We start from the raw sequence: 23,909 nt of genomic DNA on the forward strand, positions 1-23,909 counted from the left end.
GCTACAGTTTCCCAGCTGTTAAGAACCACTAAATTTTCTTTTAGCTTATGCATTATGAAAACTAGGCATGCACAAACATTGTTGGAAAAAATCAATCACCACTATCCTTTTTGATGGGAGAAATTTTATTTTTTAAATTCAAAAGCACATACAGCTTTTTATAAATATTAGAGTAGTGTCCTCCTGTTTCACTAAAACTTACACTTTGGGTGATTGTCACCACATACAAAATCTGGCCAGAAAATGTACCTTGGGTAATAAGGGGCTTTAGCCAAACACTTGGCAGCTTTGCGGTCACATTCACACACTATTTTTTGGCATTTGTCTTCTAGTGAATCTGGAAAAGAAAATGAAAACAAAGTACAAATGGTTCTTAAAGTAATTAAAGGACATCAAATGGTAACAGTAAGCAGGAAATATAGTATTCAGAAAATTGTCCTGAATGTTAGTTTATTCCTGTATAAATTGTAACATCTTAATTTTTATAAAAAGCCTTTTATTTTAACCAATTGTGATTTCTTTCCTCCTCTACTGTTCTGTACATATTTTGAAATTTTGTGCTGTACTTGATTAATGGTAAACCAGAATTCTCCCAAATTACTGGGCTAGACTGAACCTAGATGATGATGATACCTCCCAGCAGATGGAGATAGTGGGAGGAGAGGAGAGGGGATTTGTGAGCAATCCCATCTGCAGAGCTCATTTTAGCTGAGAAATTAGTTCTGCTAATTGTGTTGGGAGGAACAAACCCTCAGTGAAGAGTTACCTTTTAATCCTCTGATGCTTACAAAATGGAGGGATTTTATTAGTTTAACTCCTCTTCAGACAGGAGTAATGGTAATTGTTTTGTATCCTCCCTCTGCTCTAGTCAGAACTGTGTGAGAGAAGTGGCTCTTAAATACATACAGAGAATGAATGCCCTTGTAAAAGATGCAACATTAAAAGTGAGACTTGTGTACTATAAAATTGAGTTGCAAAGGTGTTAGACTTCTACCGTAAACTTAACTCATTTATACAATATGACTTGTTAAATAGGCTGTTGAATATAGTGTGTAAGGTGCAATTTAACCTTACAAAAACTTGTTTCCTGTGTCTTTCACAAAGGTTTTGTTTGTAACTGTCATGTTGCAGTAACATGGTCTTTTTATTTTCTCCAACTCTGGTATTTGATCAGGTATTTGTAGTATACAGTGACCTGTAGAGAGCAAGTACAACAGTCTTGGAGGACCTACTTATATCAGGTGGCTTCTGACACTGTTAAATCAAAGTTGAATTGAGAAGCATAGAGTGGATCTTTAACTCTGTCCCTGAATCACTCCCACGTGTTGGCACAGTAACAGTTAAGATCTAGTCCATGCTATGAAATGGAACTGTGCTTGAAACATAACCATGTTAGATCTCAGAGCAGGTTACATCTGTAGAATAGACAAGATCTTAAATGAGAAGAATGCAGAACAGCACTCTCCCTTTCCCTTTCCCTCCCCCACCCCAAACTTTGCCTCCTTTCTGGCATGTCAGGCACCCTAAATTTAATACTTTGTATATCACGAGCATGCAGTTAACTTATTTTGGCTGTTACTAGAAGGCTGCCTTTAGACCATATTTTTTTTAAAATGGTTAAAATGTGTTGGTTAACATTTGTAATCCTAGTGTAGAAATGGTTTAACGCCTTTTTTTAAAAAAAAGTGATAAGTCCACGGACACCTAAAATTGATCACAAGCACTAGTTGGTTAATAACTTTAAAATAGTGCATCTTAAACATGACTTATTGTCATAATCTAGACATGTCCCCCACTGCAGCATTACATGCATTTAAATATGCTAGACTAAAACTAATTCTCAAACGCACCTGAGCAAAACAAATTAAGTTCAAAATGTGCCCTTTCTATTGGCTAAATATCATATTTGTAAGAAGGAGTAAGTGACAGTAGGAAACCTACTGGCGAGACAACTTCCTGTTTCACATCAGTGTCCATATTTTTGTGTGGTGCAAACAGTAATTGCTTTCTAGATGGCTTCAGGGTTTTTGCTCCCAGGGTTTACCTCTGCAGCAGCAATACAGTTGGAACGACAATTACACGTGAGTATCTTTTGTCTTAAAATTTGTCAAATACTACAGCATTTTGTGTTGCCCAGTTTTATGGAATCTTGTAATGAACAACTTAGTTTAAGCAGGTAGAATTAAACTTGCTGAGACCACGAATACTAAGTTTACAACTTTTGTGGGCTTAATCCTTCCTTCCTTTTTGTAAACTTAATCACAGAATAACCTCTTCAGCTTCTGTTTTGCTTTACTATTCTCTGCACAGTTATAAAAATAGGAGGTCAGGTGACCAAATGAAAGGTGGAAAGCTAAAAGATAGGAACAAGTTACTGAGTCTGGACAGAGATATTAAACAAATTACTATCTGTTAACTTCCAGTCTCTGTAGTGTGTATACTTGGTATTAGAAAGGTCTCCCCCCTTTCCCAATCTTCACTCTTGAAACCAGAAACCAATTTTGTGTCAAAATTTAGCTACATAAATAGAAGAACATAATCTTGTCTAATCTACAGTGGGATCAGGTGTATAATGGCAAAGCATGCTTCCCTCTAGGTGTATCAAATTAAGTTGGTAGCAATAATAATGGTAAGAATCAACACACATGCTCTTTTCAGTGATTGGAATCGCTATTAGCAGGTATAAAAACTTTGTGAAAGTCTTCAGGAAGGATTAATGACCTCCAAGATTGACTTCTTTAAATTAAGTAGTTTTCAAAGTAACTGCAATTAAGATATTCATCAGTAAACTAGGTAGAGATGGGGAGAGAGGACAGTAAAGATTTAACAAATGATACATAAAATAATTGTGGCTGTAGGAGTTATACCATACACATTGCAGAATTACTGAGACAATTTACATTGTAATGTTTGGCTACTGTTGTAAAATTGAGAGGGAAGTTATACAGAAAACCTCCCTCCCCACTCCAAACATTCAAGTCATAATTACAGCAAAATCTTTCCACTCTGAATCTTATTGTGTGCTGTCAATCTGAGTGAAGTCTTTGATTTCTAATTTCATTACTTTTGATTTAATCTGAGCAAAATTCTGCCTAAATAACATAACTGTAGTTCCCATATTTCAATCTTTGTTTCTGGCTCTCCACTAAAGATATTTCTTGCGGCTGAAGGGAAATAATTTGACTTCCTTCCAAGAGAAGGAGACTTGAACAGTACTCACAATCCTATTCTGCCTCTTGAAGGTATGTTAAAGCTTACAGCTGAAACTCTGGTGCATTGAAAAAAATTATTTAAGCAGCATTTTTGTTGAGCATGCATATTCTAAATGTGAATCCCATGTAGTTCCTCTTTCACATTAGTTTTCCTTATCCAAATTTTAGGGCTCAATGAATTCCTATCCCGACTTCTATGGGAGATTTTTCTGTAGGGGCCTGATGCATTAATTTAGGAAATGAGTACTTGATCAATTTGACAGACTGTAGCTATTGTATAACCAGATTGTTTTGCTTTTCTTAATTTTACATGGTTTCTCCAGCTGGTCATGTCATTACTTAGCATTCCCCTTCTGCCCTCCGATAGTTTGGCAAATGTATTGTAGTTTAAATCTTACGGGAGAAAAAACACATTATCAAGATGCTGTGAGCAAGAAAATAATGATCCAAGGAATTCTGAAGTATGAATTTCTATGTATTTTCAAAAAGAGTGCGTTTTTTGTGTGGCCTGTGGGCATGTTGCTCCCATATGTAAAGTAGTGCATTATTACATATACTAAAGCAGTCGTTCATAAATTATAGCTATGACTAAGTGGAGCCTTTCCCATTAGGCTGCAGTGTGAAACATTTTGGGAACCCAGCAGCAAGGAACTAGTAGCTGGGAGGAAAGATGGCTTATGAAGGGTGTGTGTGTGTGTTGTTTTGTTTTTTGGGGGTGGGGGGAAAGTAGGCAAAGAATGGAAAAGTTGCAGAATCACTGTACTAAAGTGTATAGAAATGACAGTCATCCCAGATGTGCTTATGTCCGTTCTGAATATTCAGATGTGGAGAAGCATTTCCCGCTATGTGTAAATTGTAAGATGCATTTGAAAGTACTTCAGTTTCTGAGTCTACTGTTGGCAGTGGCTATCTTGATGACGAAGATTCCATTTGCGACCATAGCAGTGTAGCATAGTGTGGGTCTAGTAGCATGACAGAATGCAAATTGTGTGTGACTGGTGATTAACTTTCTAAAGTTGCCTTGTATTGCTGTCCGTAAAAGATCGGATATGTATACCCAGTCATAGAAAAATCATCAGTTTGTGATCCCTCACTTTAAAGCTGTGGTTATTTTGAATCTCACTGAAGCTAAAACTTTAGAGATGAACAAATTTAGGAGCATTAGGAGTGTTAATAGAAATGGTGCAAAGAAAGAAGGGCCAAAAATAAAGGAAGAAGGACAAAATAAGGAAGTTACAAGTGGCAGACTGGCATTGTGGTGGTTTTCCATGGACATGTGCCAGAAAGGGAACAGAGGTAATTACTCACCACACACAGCAGCATTGTCTTCACATTCCCAGTTATAGCTTTCTATCTTGGGCTTACAGCCTGCTTGCTCTGCTTTACTGTAGCAGCAGTCATGCTTAAAGCAGCACCTGACAGCAATAAAAAGATGGATTTATGTTTCTCTCACTATAATATTGTGTGGTCATGTAATGTTTGTAATGCTTTTGTTGGCACACTTACCTATTACCACAGTACACTCTCACTATAACAAACCTGTTGGGATCCATGCCCTTTTGTTAGAGCCAGGGGTTCTTTATAGCAAAAGGACAATCAAAGGAACGAAACTGCTGGAGTAAGTTAATGAAGTTGCCTTAGATAAAGGCGTTAGCTTAATTAATAAAATAATAATGATACTTAAGGCTTGGAGTTGGTCACAGAAGGTGATTTTAGGTGATCTCTGCACCTTCAGCCATGGTAACAAGGGTCAGGCTGTCGGCCCCTGCCGCAGCAGGGCTTCCGCTTCAGCCCTGGGAGGCTGGAAGTGGGCCCACTCCTTAGTTTCTGCCCTTGGGCTTAACGTATGATGCCACACAAAAATTGTGCATGCATGTGCAACATCCTTTTTTTTACAGTACTGTACTGTAGTTGGGATCCAGGGACTCCTACGTTATAGCTGAAGGTTTGTAATAATGAAGGGCATTATAGCGAGGGTGTTCTGTACATAGGCTGTGCGACCACAAAACACTAAATGTCTCCATGAACAAATTCTTCTAGATCCAGTCAAGAGTCTTAATGAGAGAATAGATAATTGGCTTTAAACGTAGTATAGCACTTAAGCAACATTCTTTTGCCATGTTTATTCATATATCTAACCACTACTGAAAAAAACAAGTAGAATATCTAAGATCCACATTAGCTAATCTAGCTGCGTGTGTACTTTTTTGCTCTCAAACGATCCTATCAGGATATTTTGGCAGTATTCTCTAATCACAGTGAGCTTTGTGTCTCCCAGGAAACTGCCCAGTGACAGGGCCCAATCACACTACAGCTACGTCCACACTACACCCCTCTTTTGGTAGCATGTAGTGCATTTATGTAGCTCCCCTGTCTGTTGGAGGGAGGGGTTCAGCATCAGGGAGCTGGCAGAACCTTGCCCCACTGCCAGAGTTTTTTCCTGCAGTGCGGGGAAGGGCTTCAGCAGAGGGCAGGCAGCTGGAGGCTACATTGCTACAAATAGCAATGTATCTGTTGAGGCATGGGTTAGGCAAGCAGAGTAAAGACAAGTCTGAAGGGCGCAGGTATGTAGTGGAGTACATATCCTACATGGCCCACAGCCCCACACACTCAAGTATGTACTCCCTTCAGGTGTGTCTTTACTTGCCTAAGCTGTGCCTAACTGTCTCCATTGCTGTTTATACCTGGAGGGGGTTACATGGGTATGTACACTACACACCATGAAAAGAAGTGTGCAGTATAATAGTACCCTGGCACAGTTAAGGGCATCCATTTTTGGTTTTTATTACTAAAGAAGATAAGACAGTAAGGTATATTATGAAATAGTATTGTTTAAATAAAGACATTACCACAATTAAGGGACAGTACAGTATAGCTTAAGTAGAGAACCAAGCAATTCTTGTAGAGTGTATGGCCCTACAGTGAACAGACATGACTACTGTTTAATCAGAATAAAAGCAGAATTGTTGCTTAATTGGGATTTATTTGGACAGCACTGCTGAATTAAGTTGGTAAATGTCATTTAGTGAATGAAATTGAGTTGCTAATTTAGAAAAAATTTGGGGATAACTCAAAATGCCTCACCCTTCCTGTTTGGTTTGTTTTTTAAAAGCCTTCATAATTAACACGGCTAATATAGAAAAGCTATATAGGAAATAGTATTTTATTATAAAATTGTTAGCATTTCATAAACCTTGATTCTTGAGCCAGAGTCACTACTCTTGCAACAACCTTTGACAACTGGGGACATTTTGGGGGGATCTGGAATTAGGTGGCTGTAGGCTCTGCTACAAATTCTGGAGTCTTAACTATGCAATCATTACTAGTACACTCCTTTCTGTTCAGATGGAGAGTCGGATGTGTTAGTGAGCCCTTTTTGTTCAGTGATGACATCTGGTCTTTTCTGGTGACAAACAAATATAGTATTATAGTGCGTATATGATTTTTTAGATAGTTCCTAGATTGGCATGTTTCACTTTTTAGGATCTGGACCTACAAAGATTAAAAAGTAGTGCTTTGACTTTCAGCACTATCAAGTTTTTATTTTTGTCTTGATTTTACAAATTGCTGCCAACAGTGAATAAACAAGTGATTTTTTTTGCTATAATTTGTTAAACTAATACTTGGCAGCTCAACATGACCCTTCATCTAAAGATTGCAAAGTTTCACAATGCTCTTGTGGTGTAGCTAAATATATGTATTTGACAGATAAAGAAACAAAGCACAGAAAAAATTGGTGACTTGTCCAAACTCCCTCAGCAGGACTGAGGTAGTCAGAAATATAGCCCAGGAAGTCATGGTTCTCTGCACCATGTTCTGACTACTAGATTATGCTGCCTCATGGGAGTTAAAATTTACTATGTTTGTGGAAAAATAAAACAAGCCTTTGCCTAGCTGAAGTTTAGGAATTAATTTTAATCCATTTGTTTCAAATGTTTAAATACAAAAGTGTATTTAAGAATTGCTGTGTCTTACTTTGATTTTATGAAAGTAGCATAGCTGTAGGGATGTGATCAAAACAAAGAAATAAAACAGGGAGAATAGGAACTCAACTGCTCTTTGTGAAGCCCAAGTCTTCATAAAGGTCTTGTACTTTCTAACTGCTGTCTAAATTGAGAAGCTCCATAAAGAGGTCTTAAAAACCAAGACAAAAGAAGGCAAGTTGTGTACCCACTAAACCCATACCACAAATAGCCATATTTTATAAGCAGGAAGCTGGCTTGCCACCAGGGGCTTTTTATGGCATGTGAAAAAATATACCCCAGAATGAAGGATTTGAGCTTACAGTGACCACAAGCAAAGATAATACTCTTCTTTCCATCTGTATTCCTAATTTAGTAATTAAAGTAGCAATTACCTTCCATAGAATTGTCTACAAAGTAAATGTCAGATGTTACATTCAAAAGCTTCAAATAACCAGCCAGAGGATCATAAAATTTACTCTGCGTACAGTCAAGATTTCAGTACGACAAAGGAGTTTAAAATGTGATCTGTTTGTATATTCTAGCCCTAAAGAAATATTCAAAATAAAGTTCTGCTTTCCTGTTGGTTACAATACCATTTACTGTTAGGGTACCAACATCCCGAATTTGGGGTGCAACAGATAATGCAGAGGAGGGGGAGTGTCTTAGTAGGTTCATATTCCCAATGATTATCTTTAGAGCAGGCATTTTGTAGCTGAAAGATCAGAGTATGGTTACTACCAAGTGTAGTTTAAGATGTTGACATCCGTATGGATCCCACTGTAACCACTCGTGCACGTAACCAGATCTTATTTTTCATAGTGTCTTTGGGGCTATGCATGCTTGTATTTATGTGCTTCCATACAAATCCAAGAGCAAGGAATTTTAATGAATCTGTAAACTCCCTATGACAGGAGAATTGCTAATATATTTGCTCTTTTTAAGAAAGAGGAGGGGGAGGGAGTAATCCAGGTAACTACAGGCCTGTTAACTTGACCTCAATTATATGCAAGGTCTTGGAACAAATTTGGAAAGAGAAAGTAGTTAAGGACATAGAGGTGAATGGTGATTGGGATAAAATACAATATGCCTTTTCAAAAGGTAGATTGTGCCAGACCAACCTTTGAGAAGATAAGTGCTTTTTTTAGACATTGATTCTTCTGCATTTCCTTTATCTGGATTTTAGTAAGGTATTTGAGACCGTTCCACATGGCAAAATAATTAAATTGGAGAAGATGGGGATTAATATGAGAATTGAAAGTTGGATAAGGAACTGGTTAAAGGGGAGACTTCAGTGCGTCATACTGAAAGATGACCTGTCAGGCTGGAGGGAGGTTACTGGTGGAATTCCTCAGGGAAGGTCTTGGGGCCCATTTTTATTATTGACTTGCCACAAAAAGCAGGAGTGTGCTAATAAAATTTGCAGATGACACAAAGTTGGGAGGTATTGCCAATATGGAGGAGGACCAGAATATAATACAAGAAAATCTGGGTGACCTTGAAAAATGGAGAAATAGAAATAGGATGAAATTTAATAGTGCAAACTGCAAGGTCATGCACTTAAGGACTAACAAATCTTTTTGCTATAAGATGGGGATGACAGTTGGAAGTGGTGGAGGAGAGAGACATTGGTGTGTTGGTTGATCACAGGATGACTGAGTTGCCAAGGTGATGTGGCTGTGAAAAAAGGCTAATGTAGTCCTAAAATACATCAGATGAGGTATTTCCAGTAGAGACAGGGAACTGTTAGTACCATTATGCAAGACATTGGTGAGACTTCATCTGGAATAGTGTGTGCAATTCTGGTCTCCTCTTTTAAGAAAGATGAATTCAAACTGGAACAGGTGCAGAGAACGGCTACTAGGATGATCCAAGGAATGGAAAACCTACCTTATGAGAGGAAACTCAATGAGCCTGGCTTGTTTCATCATCATCATGTTCCCATTACGCCTCTGGTGTTTAGGGCAGCAACAAAGCTCCCCCAGTGATGAGCGCTGTCATTGCCAGGAGGCGTTGGAGATGGATTGGCCATATGCTTCGGATGGAAAATGATTCCATCACTAGAGTAGCAATAAGATGGACACTTGAAGGCAAGCAAAAAATGAGGCTGCCCAAAAAAACATGATGAAGAGCTGTGGAAGCCGAGCTGAAAATCTTGGGGCGTAGCTGGGGAACCATTGAAAGACTTACCAGAAACAGACAGGGGCAGCTTGTTTAACCAAAGCAAACCAAAAGAAGGCTCAGGGCAGATATGGTTGCTCTCTATAAATACTAGGGAGAGGGAAGAGTCATTTAAGTTAAGCACCACTGTGGACACAAGAACAAATGGATATAACCTGGCCATCAACAAGTTTACGCTTGAAATTAGGCCAAGTTTTCTAACCATCGGAGGAGTAAAGTTCTGGAACAGCCTTCCAATTGGGGCAGTGGAGGCAAAAAACAAATGGCTTCAAGACAGTGTTTGATAAGTTTATGGAGGGGATGGTATGAGGAGAAGGCCTACAATGGCATGTAGCTGATCTGCAACTGCTAGCAGCAATCATCTCCAACAGCTGGTGATGGGGCCCTAGATGGGGAGGACTCTGAGTTACTACAGAGCATTCTTTCCCAGGTGTCTGGCTTGACCACATGCTCACGGTCTAACTGATTCCCATATTTGAGATTGGGAAGGAATTTCCCACGGTCAGATTAAAAACCCCAGGGTTTCTGCCAATCTTCCCCTGCAGCATGGGGTGCACAGGGTCACTTGCAGGTTTAAACTAGTGTAAACGGCGAATTCTCTGTAACTTGAAGTCTTTAAATCATGATTTGATGACTTCAGTAACTCAGCCAGAGATTAGGGGTCTATTACAGGAGTGGGTGAGATTCTGTGGCCTACAATGTGCAGGAGGTCAGGCTAGATCAGGGGAGGGCAAACTACAGGCCGGCTCTGGCCCGTCAAGGCTTTCAGTCCAGCTCGGGGGAGTGCCAGTCCCGTGGCACAGCAGAGCTAATGCAGGCTCCCTGGCCCTGCGCCACTCCCGGAAGCGGCCAGCACCATATCCTTGTGGCCCCTTGGGTGAGGCGGAGGGCTGTGCGTGCTGCCCTTGCCTGCAGGCACTGCTGCCGCAGCTCCCACCCACAGGAGCCACTGCCGGACATGCTGGCCACTTCCGGGAGTGGCGCAGGGCCAGGGCAAGCAGAGAGCCTGCCTTAGCCCTGCTGCACACCACTGCCACCCCGGAGCTGCTGGACGTAAGTGGCGCTGGGCTGGAGCCCACACCCCAAACTCCTCCTGCACTCCACACCTAAACCCCCTGCCCTAAGCCCCCTAACCCTGTGCCTTGAGCCCCCGGTGCACCCAACCCCCTGCTCTGAGCCCCCTCCTGCACCCTGCACCCCCTCCTGACCCCAACCCCCTGCCCTGAGCCCTCAACCCCCTGTCCTGAGCCCCCTCCTGCACCTCACACCCTTCCTGTATGCCAACCCCTTGTCCTGAGCCCCTTCCTGCACACAGCACCCCCTCCCACAGCCCACACTCCCTCCCGCACACCAACCCCTTGCCACAGCCCTACATTCATGGTCCTGCATACAATTTCCCCACCGAGATATGGCCCTCAGACCAAAAGGTTTGCCCATCCCGGGCTAGATGATGATGGTCCCTTCTGACCTTAAAGTTTGAGTGATAAAGGGTGGGTCGGCCACAAACGTTCCTTAGCTCCCTTGCAATTCCTTAGCTACATGGGCTTTGACTTAAAAAAGCAGGGATGGCACGTGGGTCATAGAATCCACACTGACTACAGCATCTCTAAGAATCACAATTACTGTAGGGTAAGTAACCATACTTTCATTTTCAAGTATGTGGGTAACGCATGGCCAGAAAGTGTTAAACATCCTGCAAAATAAGTAACTCTCGAAAGACACGTGGGGAGATAATGTTTGTCTATTACGTATGTCTGAGTAGGTTGACAATGTAATCAACAGTCCCTGTCTATGTTGTATTCTGATAGTTCAGCGATCAAAAGAACATCCTAGCATTTAAATGAATTGTAAACATAGGATATCTCGGTATTCATCTCTCTTTCATACTGTGAATGGTGGAGGAACAAGCAAATGGCTTTAATTCTATAGCTAAGTACTGGTAATGGACCTCCTTCTAAGTTATCCTAATTACCTTTTGTTCTTGGAGGAACTCCCAACTTGTCAAAGAGGACATGAAATTGTATAAAAGATCCTTGGGTCTTGATTCTGTCATCTCAGATCTGCTTAAGCTTCATCAGGGAAAGTTTGAGTCACAAGACTGAGGTCCCAGTTATGCTATTATGCCTTGAATGAGATTTGGACATTGGACTATAACCTATGAACTATTTCTGAAAACTCTTTGCAACTACAAAGCTCACGATCTCTGGTATGAATCTGAACCTCAATGAATTGAACTCATGTCTGTATATATATTCATCTTTTTAACCATACTCTTGTTTTTTAATAAATTTTAGTTCACAAGAATTGGCTGTAGTGTCTATTTGGGTAAGATCTGGAATATTCAATAACCTGGGAGGTAATGTGTCCGATCCTTTGGGATTGGTAGAACCTTTTCTTTTATATGATGAAATAAGATTTTCAGATATCATCATATTTGACTTAGCTACTTGGATGGAGGCCTAAGGCTGGAACACTTTAAGGGAAGTGTTTGGACTTCTGAGTAACCAGTAAGGTAATAAAGAAGCTGTTTTGTGCTGGCTTGGTAAATCTGAATGTTGGAATATCCACCAGCTTTTGGGGTTTTGGCTGCCCTATTCTTTGCAGTTCACCATAATTGAGTGACCACAGCTGGCCCCACTGGGATCCCGGTCACAATGTGTCTGTGGATCCTGCTGTAGGTGACTGACAAGCAGTACCCTTACCAGATGGTGAGAGTGAGGAATCTTGGCTGTATCAATCAAACAGGGATTGAGGTACTGCTTTTTGAACTTCGTCTTTGTTCTGACTGCCACGTCAAGTGCACAATGTTTCACAAAGGTCAGTGACTTGCTGCATATGGCTGCCTTACAGATCTCGGAGATCAGTATATTTCTAAAGCAGGCTGAAGATGTCCCCTGGGCCCTGGTATAGCATTCCTTGACATTTTGGGGAGAGGCTTTCCAGTCAATTGATAGCAGATTACACAGTGCATTTCTACTGCTTTGAGATACTCTCAGGCTAGATGACTTGGCATTTCTGCACACCAGGTATATGGGCACAGAGACCAAGGTAGAAGTCCTGAAAGATTTGGCCCTTGTAATAAAGCAGGGCCCTGGACATGTATGAAGCTTCTTTACTGATGAGTGCAGCTGAGGGAAGACCACCCGTAGAATAATACTGGTTCACAGGGAATTCTGAGAACACTTTAGGGATGAATCTTGGGTGCAGTTTAATCACCACTTTGTCATCATGGAAGGATATATATTGCTGTCCTGCCAGGAGAGCTTGCAGTTCTCACTCTCCATGTTGGCGTGATGGCTATGAGAGAGACTTGTAATGGTGAGGTGGTATAACGAACATTACATTAACTGTTTGAATTGAGGCTCCATGAGCTGTAGAACCACATCAAGCTTCCATGTGGGAGCAGGGTCTCTAACCATAGGGCAGGCATGGAGAAGGCCCTTGAAGAATCTCAATACGGTGGAATGTGAAAAGATTGAACGTGACTGTATTGGGGTGTGGCATGCTAATATTGCTGCCAGATGGACTTTAGCTCCATTTAAAAGGCTAGGCCTGCTTGCTTCAGCAGCAGTATGCAATCCAGAATCTTTGGTATTGGGGCCTCCACTGGCTTCACATTGAGTTCACCCTGACCTGCCTGCATGGAAAATCTTTTTCCACTTCAAGAGGTAAGGCTTCCTAGTGGAGGGTTTGACACTGTAAAATGATCACTTGGACCTGCAGGGAGTAATTTTTAGCAGTCCTGCTCAACCACCTGACATCTAGGTCATCAGAAGCAGTAATTGGGCCTGGGAGCAATATTTGACCATAGTTTTATGAAAACATGTCTGAACAGGTGGGAAAGCATATGGGGAAATGGCTGGGCATATGTAGGTGGTCTGATAGCCCACTACTGGCAGAGGCAATTTTGACTATCATGACCATAGCTTGGATATGATCCTGGAGATCGGTGGAAAGATTTACTTTGCTGGTGTTAACAACTGCTGTACAAGGCACCTAGAAGGGAGCCAGAGCTCATATCTCCTTGGGAGCAGAAAGGGGATGATGCACTTGACATTGTCTGCCATGGCAAACAGTCTATCGTGGGAGTTGTATACCAATGGAATATCAGTTCCAGGATGGATTTCTTCAGTGACTGCTGATGGCTGGTTGCCACGTTCCTTTATCAGAAAGTCCACTAGGTTGTTGCTGACCCCTGGTAAGTGCAGAGCTATCTTAGTCACTCCATGCTGACTGCACCATTCCCAGAACTATAGCCTCCCCTGCAGAAAGGGGATGATGATCAAGTGCATCCTTGCCCACAGTAAATCAAATACTTCTTGTGGGCCAAGTGGATGGTGATATGCAAATTGGAGCAGTGACCTCATCTTGAGTTTGGAGTGATGGGATGATGGAGGCAAGTATTACCATCCTGAACTTGTGATGGTGTATATATTTGAGTCTGCTGAGGTCTAGTATAGGATGGTGCCCCTTTATTTCCTCTAGATAAAGGACTCTGATAGGTCTGGCACCACAGTGCCCCTTTGTGGATGGGGTGTCGGGGCCTCGCCACTCAAGTTCCCACGCCCGTCCCTTGAAGGGCGTTCCAATGTGGCCCAATGGCCGGTTTCCCCGTGCTCGCCCCTTGGTCGGGGTAGCGGGACCTAATGGCCAGAGTCCATCTGTCGCGCCCCGAGTTTCCAGGCAGCGTGGCCCAACAGCCAGAGTCCATCTAGCTCACCCCGAGTATCCGGGCAGTGTGGTCCAACGGCCAGAGTGGTAGGGGGACCCGGGCCCGCCCTCTCCACAGGGTCCCGACCCAGGACTCTCCTATTGGCGGGGTTTCCCCTCACGCTTAGCTCGGCGGTGATCCGCCCACAACACGCCGAGGGTCAGTGCAGCTTTAATGCTCCTTGTCTCTAAAGTTCCCCTGGGTCACTTTCTACCCTCAACGTTGTGTTCTCCACACCGGGGGGCAGGGCCTCCAGTCCATCCCCTCCCGTCGAGACATCCATCTGGGACGCTGGGTGCGTCCCAGCTTGGCTGGATCCTGGAGCATTGGCTGTCCCTCCTCAAGAGCTGGCGGTGTGCCTCCTTCTACTCTGGTGGTCAGCCTAGACTGAACACTTTTGCAGGCTTTTATACCAATTCTCCAGTTGGAGCATGCCCAGCAGGGCTTCTGGGGCGGGGCTTCCTCTGTCAGGAAGGAAGGGTTAACCCCTGTGGTACCAGTGCAGGGCCACTCTGCCCCATCACAGACTCCCTTTGTTGTACCTAGGGTATTTCCTGGTCTAGTACTCTGTGGTAAAACTGTGTATGCAATCTCTGGTGTGTGGTGGTTGAGGGTATGCCTTTCAATAGGGTGGAAGAGCATAGATTCCCAAAGAGCATAGGTTCACTGTGGAATCTCAGTGAATATAAGTAGGGGGTCTCCTTAAATCACAGAGAAATCACACAATTTTTGCAGGTTGGTCATGACATAAATAGCATATTTCAAGGATGTAACACACCTTTACTGGCTAAAGTGCTGTGTTGCACTAGCATGCCTTCAGAGCTGCATGCCCAGGCAGGAGCTGCCACTATCTGCTCGGCTTTCAGAGCTGGGTGACCCTAGACCATATTTCACAGGGGAGACCAGATTTCCCAGCTCTGAATTTGGTAAAGCCTCATATTTAGGGGTCTCAGTCCATTTGCTGAACAGCTACCAACATTTGAGGGGTTAATTCTAAATTGTGGCTTGTACCTTACAAGGGAACATCCCAAGATTTGGCATCTTAGTGCTTTTTGCATGATCACCATGGTGGTCATAGACTTGGGTGCCTTTTAGGCTGAACTGGCTTTTTATGATGTCTTGGCTCCTCTGCTTTTGTAAGGAAGGTTGGGCAGGAAGAACGTCTCTCTCTGCCTATTTGGCCCACTGACAAGAATAGGCCACCTTCAATTGGAGTGAGGCTGCTTGAATGTACCTTCCTTTCAAACAGCTCACAGGCACAGGGCTCATGTGCGGCCCAGATGCACAGTATTCAAATAAAATCCAGTGTTGCATGCATAAGGTGTATGAATGCACACCTAGAGTGGAATCCACACTGGCACACAAATGTGTAATTTATAAATATACTTTTTTGGATAATTTGGTCTGTTTGCACAAGTTTTCTTTCATAGATTCCTTTTTTTCAGACACTAATAACAATCTAAAACACTCACTTTTGGGGTTAAAATTTTCCATGTTTGGGCCCATAAATAATTTTTTTCTGGAAAGAGTAAGAAATATCCTTCCAGCTCTTCATTACAAAAGGCAAAAAATCTGCTTTTTATCCTTGTGAGAACATTACCATCGTTTCTGATATACAGAACTTAAAAAGGGATGAGCTTTAAAACTTCCTCTGAGAAGATGGATTATAAAATGAAGTCTGGGACACTCGGTCAAACAATAGCAGTAGCAAAGTGGTGAACTCATCCTATAAAGTTAGTACAACTCACTGAGCGGAGTTCAAAGCCAAGGAAGACTCATGTAAAAATTTCATTGCAATGGAATTTTAGCACTCTGAAGCTACACCTTGCCCACTGGGCCAGATACTGCCCCCATTTATACACCCCACTAGTGTTAAATAGGCTAAATTCTTACCTGATTTGCAGCCTATTTTATTCTCTCCCCTACCGTTCTCGTGTTAAACCCAGTATTTTGGTTAAATATAAATGTGTTCTCTTACCAGTCTACTTTATCCTTGGGCCAGCCTTGCCCTCCCAGACCACAATAGCATCCATAACGTAGATAGGCAAAAGGAGTGCGTCCTGTGCTGCATTTAATGGCTCCAGCCAATTCAAGGATTCCTCTTCGATTCCTAGAATGTTTTTTTCCCAAAGCACCTTTATAATCTAAAGAAAAACCAAGATGCTTCACTCAGTATCTGAATAATCTTTCTGAGAATGTTCACTATGCACTTTAGAGCTTCAGTTATTTGAAACTGTTAATGTTGTCTTTACTCTGTTAGAGATTTTAATGTTTAAATGCTTGTTTTTTAACATACTACTAAGAGCATAGTAAAGTGGTAATCTCATGCTTCCTATAGAGGCCTTGTGTTAAGGTTTTGTGCTAAGACTCTGGTCATCTGGGTTTAATTGGCAGCTCTGCCACAGACTTCCTGTGTGATGATGGGCACTGAAGGCTTGCCTATACGAGTGGCAGGCTAGCAAGAGGTAGACTTACACCCCCACCTGGCACAAACTAAGTGTTCTCATAGATGAGCCCATACTGTCTTTGCCTCAGTTCCCTCCTGTTGTGAGGATACGTTAACTGAATGTTTGTGAGGTGCTCAGATATAAGGTAAGAGGCCCAATATAAGAAACTAGATGCCAAGTGGCCAGTATCCAGACTATTTAGGCCTGGTGTACGCTTAAAAATTAGGAAGGATTTGGAGGGAACAGGAGGCTCCTGCTAGCAGGGAGCCTGGCCAGCACCTGAGTGCCACTCTGCCTGCCAGGTCCTCCTCCAAAGGCCATGGCAGCTCCTCCTGGGGCTGTGGACCAACAGGAAATCTTGATCCAGCAGGCTTTTGGGGGAGGAGGTGCAAGCTGGGCTGTTTCTGTCTGACCTGACAGTGAGCTGCAGTATGGGGGGGAGCCTGTGCCACTGCTGGGGCAGGGTGCCCAATCCATGGGCTCCTGCCTATTCCAGACTGTGATGGCAACTCCTTTGCAGGGACCCCTGGCAGGAGACGAATAGGGCTGGATGTGGGGCAGGGAGGGTTTCTTTCCTGGGTTTCTAACTGTTATAATAATTATAATTGTGACCTTAGCTCAGTGTAACTTGCAGTGTTGCTACAATGGTATACATGTGTTGTGCAAGACTCTTGCATAATCAGTCTTTGGATAGTGTGTGTATACAGTTGTAGAAACACAGTGGTGAGTTAGTTCAGTGTAAGAACACTTAATTATGATTTTTTGTTTGTTTCTACCTGACTATGCAGTTAAGATTTCATAGCTGCTTTGTGTCCATTAACTAAAGTGAAATGGGTGGTGCGAATTCCTTGGGGATACCAACTTGGAGCCCCAGCCCTTTGGGGAGGGCAGTAATCCCACAGGGCTGGCCCCCCTTATTGTTATTGCAAAAATAGACCTCCACTACAGTATGTCTAGATGTCGTCATTAGGAACTTTTTTACATACCACTCACTTATAAGTAACGAGCTGAATTGTTCATTGGAGTAGAGTCCTCCACATTATTAAATAAAATTGGGTCATGTAGTGGGGAGGATATGTTGGCTTTAAATTCCATTGTATAATCTATGACAGATTATCAATCATTATGACAGAAGTAATAATGGTCATACTTAGACTTCAAAGGAAGACTATAAATGACCCTTGGATGAGAGGACTGGAATAGAGTTTGACTGACAGTTATGACCTCAAGCACTGGGATGTTGGAATAAAGGCAGAGCCTATTATAATTGGAGAGAGAGAGCTAGAACGTTGGAACCATAATCTCCAATTTACCAGGACTGTAATTATAAGATGTAACATACCTAACTAGGCTTTTACCTATCCTGGGTACGAGATAATTCATTTATTTGATTTACTAATACACTACAAAACTTCCCAACCTGAGTAGTGCTGCAACCCAGTGTGCCAGGTTGCAACACCCAGAACAGGGAGCCAGCCCAAAGGACATGAATTGCTGCTGCAGAGTGAAAACCAGTCCCACCTCTCTCCCTCCCCTGACCTCCTCTCTGCACCATGCTGCGATTAGGGTTGTGCTGGGGCAGAGGGTGCTGCTGCAGATGGTCTGTGCCCCTCAGCAGGGTGAGGAGGAGGAAGTAGAGTTCACCCATTGAACCAGAAAGCTTTATCTGCTACAGGAAATAATTTTTATTTACACTGAGGTCTAAGGTGCATAACTTTATAAAATTATGATGCATAACTGAATAAATTTACAGAAGCCCATTATAACACTGCCTATTCTTCAGGCTGCTTGACATTTCCCATTATAAGACCCTGTCTTCAGTGGCTTACAACTTTTGCCAAATTTTAATCCTTTGGGGTGAAATTTTCCATATTGGGGGTGTCACTCACACATATATTGGGGTGTGTTACTCAGACACAATTTTGTTTTAAACATTTGAGCCACAACAGTTCAGCCACTTCAGAGATCAAGTCTACAGGTTGTTTTGCAGTGTTTAAAAAAAATTCTAATTAACTTTTCTCTGAAAATCTCTGACCCCCATGTTTTAGAGCAGTGATTAGTAATTTGGCAGGGGGAGCCCTTTGTGTCATGGATATGCCTTTTTACTTCCCTATGAAAATCTGTCCAAATTGGCCAAGTTATACACTTCTGAAAAATGTTTCCACATGCCTAGTAGAGACTTCATAGACTTCTAGCAGTTAATTTTTTTTCAAGATTCAATGCATGCTCAAGCTTCACAGCTCCTAGTACTGACCAGACTGTTCATGTGCTGTCTCCATAGAGTGACTGAGCATGCCTGAGGCTTCTGGAGAAGCTGGGCCTTCTCTGTAGTTGTTGCTCAAGAGTGGGCTTGGTTGGGTGATGAGCACCAGAACTGAGAGGAGGGAGCCTGTCTCTCCAATGCTCTCAATGTCCCCCCCTAAAGAAGCCCAGGCAGCATAAAAAAGGAAGCCATCTGACTTGAATACAGAGGGGACCAGAGCCAGACTTGGAGACTGGGAGAGTGTGTGTGTGTGTGTGTGTGTTTGGGAGGGAGGGGGATTGGGACAAGGAGCCTAGTAGAACCTTCATTGAGTCCCATTGTGCATTTGCATTAGTATAGAAGAATTCTTCTTCTATAGTATGTGATCATGTACTTAGACTGTTTTCCACAAGACCCCTGCCTCATTCGGGCACAGGCTGGAGTCCGTAATGTAGAGTCATGCTATAATGAAGGAGATTGTCTGTCTGTAAGATCCCTGATTCATTTGTTGCAGAAATTGGAAGGTGTGTAGTGAATCAGGCAGGGGATTGCAGGAAGAGAAAGGACTATCTCATGGTTAAGGTAGTTAAATGCTTCCCTGGAGAATTGAATTCTATCCCTGCTTCTGCCACAGAGTTCCTAGGGCAGGAAAGTCACTCAAACCAAACTTCTCATTGGTGGTCATTAACTGTGTTCCTTATTTTGTGGGTGCCCAACTTGATACCCTGGGTTTACTCTGCAGAAGTGCTGAGCACTCAGCTGCAACTGAAGTTCATGGGAGCTGTGCTTTGAACAACTTAAATCCTATATAAAGCTAAGTATTTGGGAAAATCAGGTCCTAGTGTCTCAAGTGTGGCATCCAAACCAATGGATGCTTTGGACCTTACTCTCTCTCTCGCTCTCTCTCTGCCTCAGTTCCCCATCTGTAAAATGGGGATAAGACCCCCCCTCATCTCATGGGGTGTTGTGGAAAATAAAATTATTAATGTTTGTAAAACACTCATGCTGTATTAAAGAGCACCACAGAAAACCCCAGGATAAAAGTGAACATGGAATTATTAGAGCAGGGTTTGAATAATGTGCAGTAAATTGAGCAATAAGGAGAAAATAAAATATTTAATAACTGTTCACTAAGTGAGCACTGCTCCTTCTGGACAATGAATATGGGAGGGGTCCTGTGGAAAAATAGTACGTAATTAAAGACTAAATCATAATGTGCCCACATAAGGGGGCTCACTTAAGGTTGTACAGGCAATCTTGATTCTGGCATTTCCTAATCTTTGATTCTAGCATTTCCTAATGTTTTGACTTTGCCCTCTTAATATTTTTATATATACTCCACATGAGCTATGGATAAATGTGTAGGTCTGCAATATATATTTTGCTGGGATCTGCAATCTTTAGTTTAAAGTATTGTTATGTAAATCTTTTGTATATAGCACTGATTTTTTTTTTTTAGGTTTTTTTTGTGTGTGAAAGAAATGCAAAACCTACTTTATATTTGCAACATTAAGGTTACAGTTAGCCACCCAGAAGTCAAGAAACTGAAAAGCTCTGAGTGCCAGCTGTAAAGTGGCCGCATTACAAATATTCTCTCTGAAGTGGTAGATCATTTTTCAATTACTACTTGGACTATCCGTTTCTCATTTGGCTGAGTTATACGTTACCCAAATATTTTCTACAGACTTGTGGCACCTTAGAGACTGACAAATTTATTAGCGCATAATAAATGCTCAAGAGTGGGCTTGGCTGGGTGACGAGCGCCAGAACTGAGAGGAGAGAGCCTCATGCGCTAATAAATTTGTTAGTCTCTAGGGTGCCACAATTCCTCCTTTTCTTTTTACGGACCCAGACTAACGGGCTGCTACTCTGAAGCGTGTCAGACGATTGTAACTGCACACGACCCAGCGTGTGCAGGAACCCGTCCAGCCCAGGTTTTGTGTTCAATTAAATAGAATACAGCCCAGATCCCCGCTGTGAGGCGATGCCTGGAGGAGCCCGTAGACCCGTATTAAGACCGAAGTGATTTCTCACTCACCCTACCCCTGAACTTTTCACTCTGGCTTCCCTCTCTCCGCTCGTAGGGGCGGGGGGGGGGGGTCGACTCTCTCCTTCCCAACTTCTGTTGGACTCTAACTTGTTTCAGACCAATGGGCCCAAGGCAGCTCCCCCTGTGTTCGGTGCAGCTGGGTCCCGGCGAAAGGGCAGCTCGGCGGCCGCAAGCTCTCCACTCACCCGTCTGCAGCAGGAGCAGCAGAGGCAGCAAGAACGCCAGGCGCCGGGGTCCCATGAGGAGCGCCGCGGAGTCGGGCGGGTGGCCGGCGGCCGCGGGTGAGTCGCTGCGCTTCTGTCTCCCTGGCGCTCAGCCTGGGCTCGCGGTCCCTGCCGAGGCTGCTGCGCACCGTGAGCGATGGGTGGGTGAGAACAGCATCTGCTGCCTATAAAGGGTTGCCCTCAGCCTGCCCCCCCTCCTGTTCTTCACGTCCTCAGGGTGCAGAGCGTGAGGCCAAGCCTCGGGGTCCATCTCGCCCTTGGGGAGGGGCGCCTGCTGCTGCCCCAGTCAAGGAAGAGACTCGTGCAGCGCTGGCACCATTCACTTGGGTAGCAAGCGAACTGAGGCTGGGCTCCAGAGCCCTGCTCCTCAGGGACAGTCCGAGCTCTTGCAGTCTTATTTCTGGAGACTTATTAGTCATCATCATTGTAATAATTCCACAAATGCTCAAAGTAAAACCCCCAGCACAAAAGCATAAAATCTTGTCAGTATCAGAAAATGCAGGGGACAAATATTAAAACCTCTGCATGCATCCATTCTGTGTGCAGTCAGATACTCTGCTCTCTGCTGTAGGCTCCTACTTATCCACACTCTCTCTCCAGCCACCAAAGGGGGATTTGGGGGTGAGGGAGAATATGGATTTTAAGGAACTAAGTATATTCTTATATTATTTCTATTGTGGCAGTGCCTAAAGTCCATAAACAGGGATTAGAACCTATTTATACTCCACACTCTACAAAGCAAGAATCGTCCCTTCCCCAGAGAGCTAGCAATCTCGGATTTAGACAATATGTAACAGGTGAACAACATGTTCTAAACAGAAAAAGCAGTTCGGAAAAAAAAAAAAAGTGGCAAGGGTGTTGGAACTGCTAGCCAGACAGTGGGGTCTGGAAGACCTTGGAAAATTCTCCAGAAGGGGAGGACCTTAGTGACCTGGCCAGAGGGCCAAGCCACAAAGAGGAGACTTTTGTGCTTGAGAAGCCAGAAATTAGTCTCATGTTTGTCGGGAAACTTACTTGTCTACCAATTTTTGCAGTTGTGGGAGTGCTAGTGAAGTCTCTGACATTTTAACCACCATATCATCTTACATTATTACTCCCACTGGCTGAGCTGCTGTAATATTGGCTACTTGTCTGAGTTTTTTTCCTAGTTAGCCTCAGCCTTAGGGATGGCTCACGTGAGCAGGAACTGCAGGCAGCCAAAAAGTCACCTTGCCTTGACCTAATGACACATCTTCACGTTTAGGGTCAGGGTGTTAATGTTTGAGTGAGAGAGGTGGCACAGACAGGGTCTGAAGTAGAGGAATGCGAAGTGGGGGGAGGAGCAGAGAGTCAGAAGCTGGAAATGGGAGTGGAGGTAGGAGAGACTCTTGGTATTTAAGAGAAGCTTATAGAAAAGTAGAGAAATTAAAAATTTAATAAAAAGACCATCCTAGGGAGCACATGCTGTGTTTTTTCTGGCTATTTTTAAAGGGACACTGTTAACTTTTATAAATCACATGTAAGTAAATTTCTTTATGATACTAATACATAGTATGTATGATACTAATACATCTTAGATAATAAAGTGTGAAAGCATTTTAAACATTCCATTTGTTTGTCATTTTGTACTCTGTTTACCTTTCACGTATCGCAGGTTGGGCAATGAAAAAGAATGACATGTCCACTTTTTGCTATAGTTACCTCTTCAAGTTCTTAGTATTGCAAAGTGGGTTTCCAGTGTAGGGAGATGTTGCATCTGTTTTTAAAATAGCTGTTTTCATTAGAATTGTGTTAAATTTTGAAAATTCCATTTCCACAGTGTGACTGTGTGGCAGCCAAAGTAATAGCAGTAATGGTGCTGAATGAAATCAAATACAGAGTTTTATGTTAATGAAATATTAAGGTTTATCGTTTTCAAACACTCCCTTGTTAGGAAATGAAAAAGTTGAGGCTCACATAGTGATCTTAATCTGACCATATTGCATATATGGGATATTCTGAACTGCTTGTGTGTATGAGACCTTATATCAACACACTTATAACCTCCATATGTAGCTGAGCTAATCTTACTATTAGAATCCTAACGTCTGCATTTCCTATTTGTATATTGAAATTTGTAACCTTATTATATTAATATGTAATTTTATTTCCTCTTTCAGAAGAGTTAAAAAGATAAAACACTAATTGTCTATAGTCAATGTAAATCCTGGGAAGGATTTGCAGAGGACAGAATCCTTCTTTGGTTGTTCCAATGTCCTGTTAAGAAATTGGGGAAAGATATCCCCAGTTTATTACGTGTTCCACCCTCAATTGTTTATGGTGCAAAACACTACTTATTCTTTATGATCTTTTGGGGAAAATACATGTGGCATACAGTTGAAAACAGACGTTCACTTCTGTGGAACATCTGCCACAAATGAACTAGAAGTGTGTCTGTGTTTTTTAAAATGCAGCTTTTGTTTTGTTTCTCAGTCTCAAGGGTCTAATCCACCTATCTCTGCAGTTATGATGGCTTACTCCAGGGGCCTTTTCATGATCCTGTTTTGTGCATGGATGCTACCAGGGTAGATCTGGCATCCGAATGTGAAATACAGATGTAGCTGACACTGTAATTTCTTCACACTTGCTCCTTGGGACAGGAACTTTGTCTTTCTGTGTCCATTGTACAACAGAGAGTACCCTGCTGGTGCTAAGCTAATTATAACAAGCTGTCCCTTTTGTGCAGTATGCATTTCCACTGCCTTTGTCAAGATCTCAAGCAGATAGAATATATATTGCAAGCTAGTAAATTATAATCCTTCACAGTAACTGATTCAAGGCTGCTGAATTTAAACCTGTGCCATAGATTGAGAGGAAGTACTTGTTAAAGCAGGACACGGTCCTGTGTGATACATTTTTCAA

General features: G+C 42.7%; 1 protein-coding gene across 1 annotated transcript; it reads right to left on the minus strand.

The window, feature by feature from the left end:
* Nucleotides 1-156: 156 nt before the first annotated feature.
* Nucleotides 157-21,211, minus strand: PLA2G10 (phospholipase A2 group X). The gene is made up of 4 exons (XM_074964627.1): nucleotides 20,991-21,211; nucleotides 16,045-16,210; nucleotides 4,521-4,627; nucleotides 157-337 (listed from the first exon to the last, which is right to left on the minus strand). The coding sequence occupies exons 1-4, from the start codon at nucleotides 21,043-21,045 to the stop codon at nucleotides 192-194; spliced, it is 474 nt and encodes a 157-aa protein (XP_074820728.1). The 5' UTR covers nucleotides 21,046-21,211; the 3' UTR covers nucleotides 157-191.
* Nucleotides 21,212-23,909: the final 2,698 nt, after the last annotated feature.

This window comes from Natator depressus, chromosome 10 (genome assembly GCF_965152275.1).
Source record: "Natator depressus isolate rNatDep1 chromosome 10, rNatDep2.hap1, whole genome shotgun sequence".
Classification (NCBI taxonomy): Eukaryota; Metazoa; Chordata; order Testudines; family Cheloniidae; genus Natator; species Natator depressus.

What these genes read in the sequence shown, in the direction of transcription:
- PLA2G10 (XM_074964627.1), bottom strand. Translation starts at nt 21,045, where the DNA reads ATGGGACCCCGGCGCCTGGCGTTCTTGCTGCCTCTGCTGCTCCTGCTG. An exon ending in GCTGCTCCTGCTGCAGACGG is followed by an intron (nt 16,211 to 20,990) that starts GTGAGTGGAGAG and finishes GTTTTTCTTTAG; the next exon opens with ATTATAAAGGTGCTTTGGGA. An exon ending in AGACAATGCTGCTGTGTGTG is followed by an intron (nt 338 to 4,520) that starts GTGAGTAATTAC and finishes TTTCTTTTCCAG; the next exon opens with ATTCACTAGAAGACAAATGC.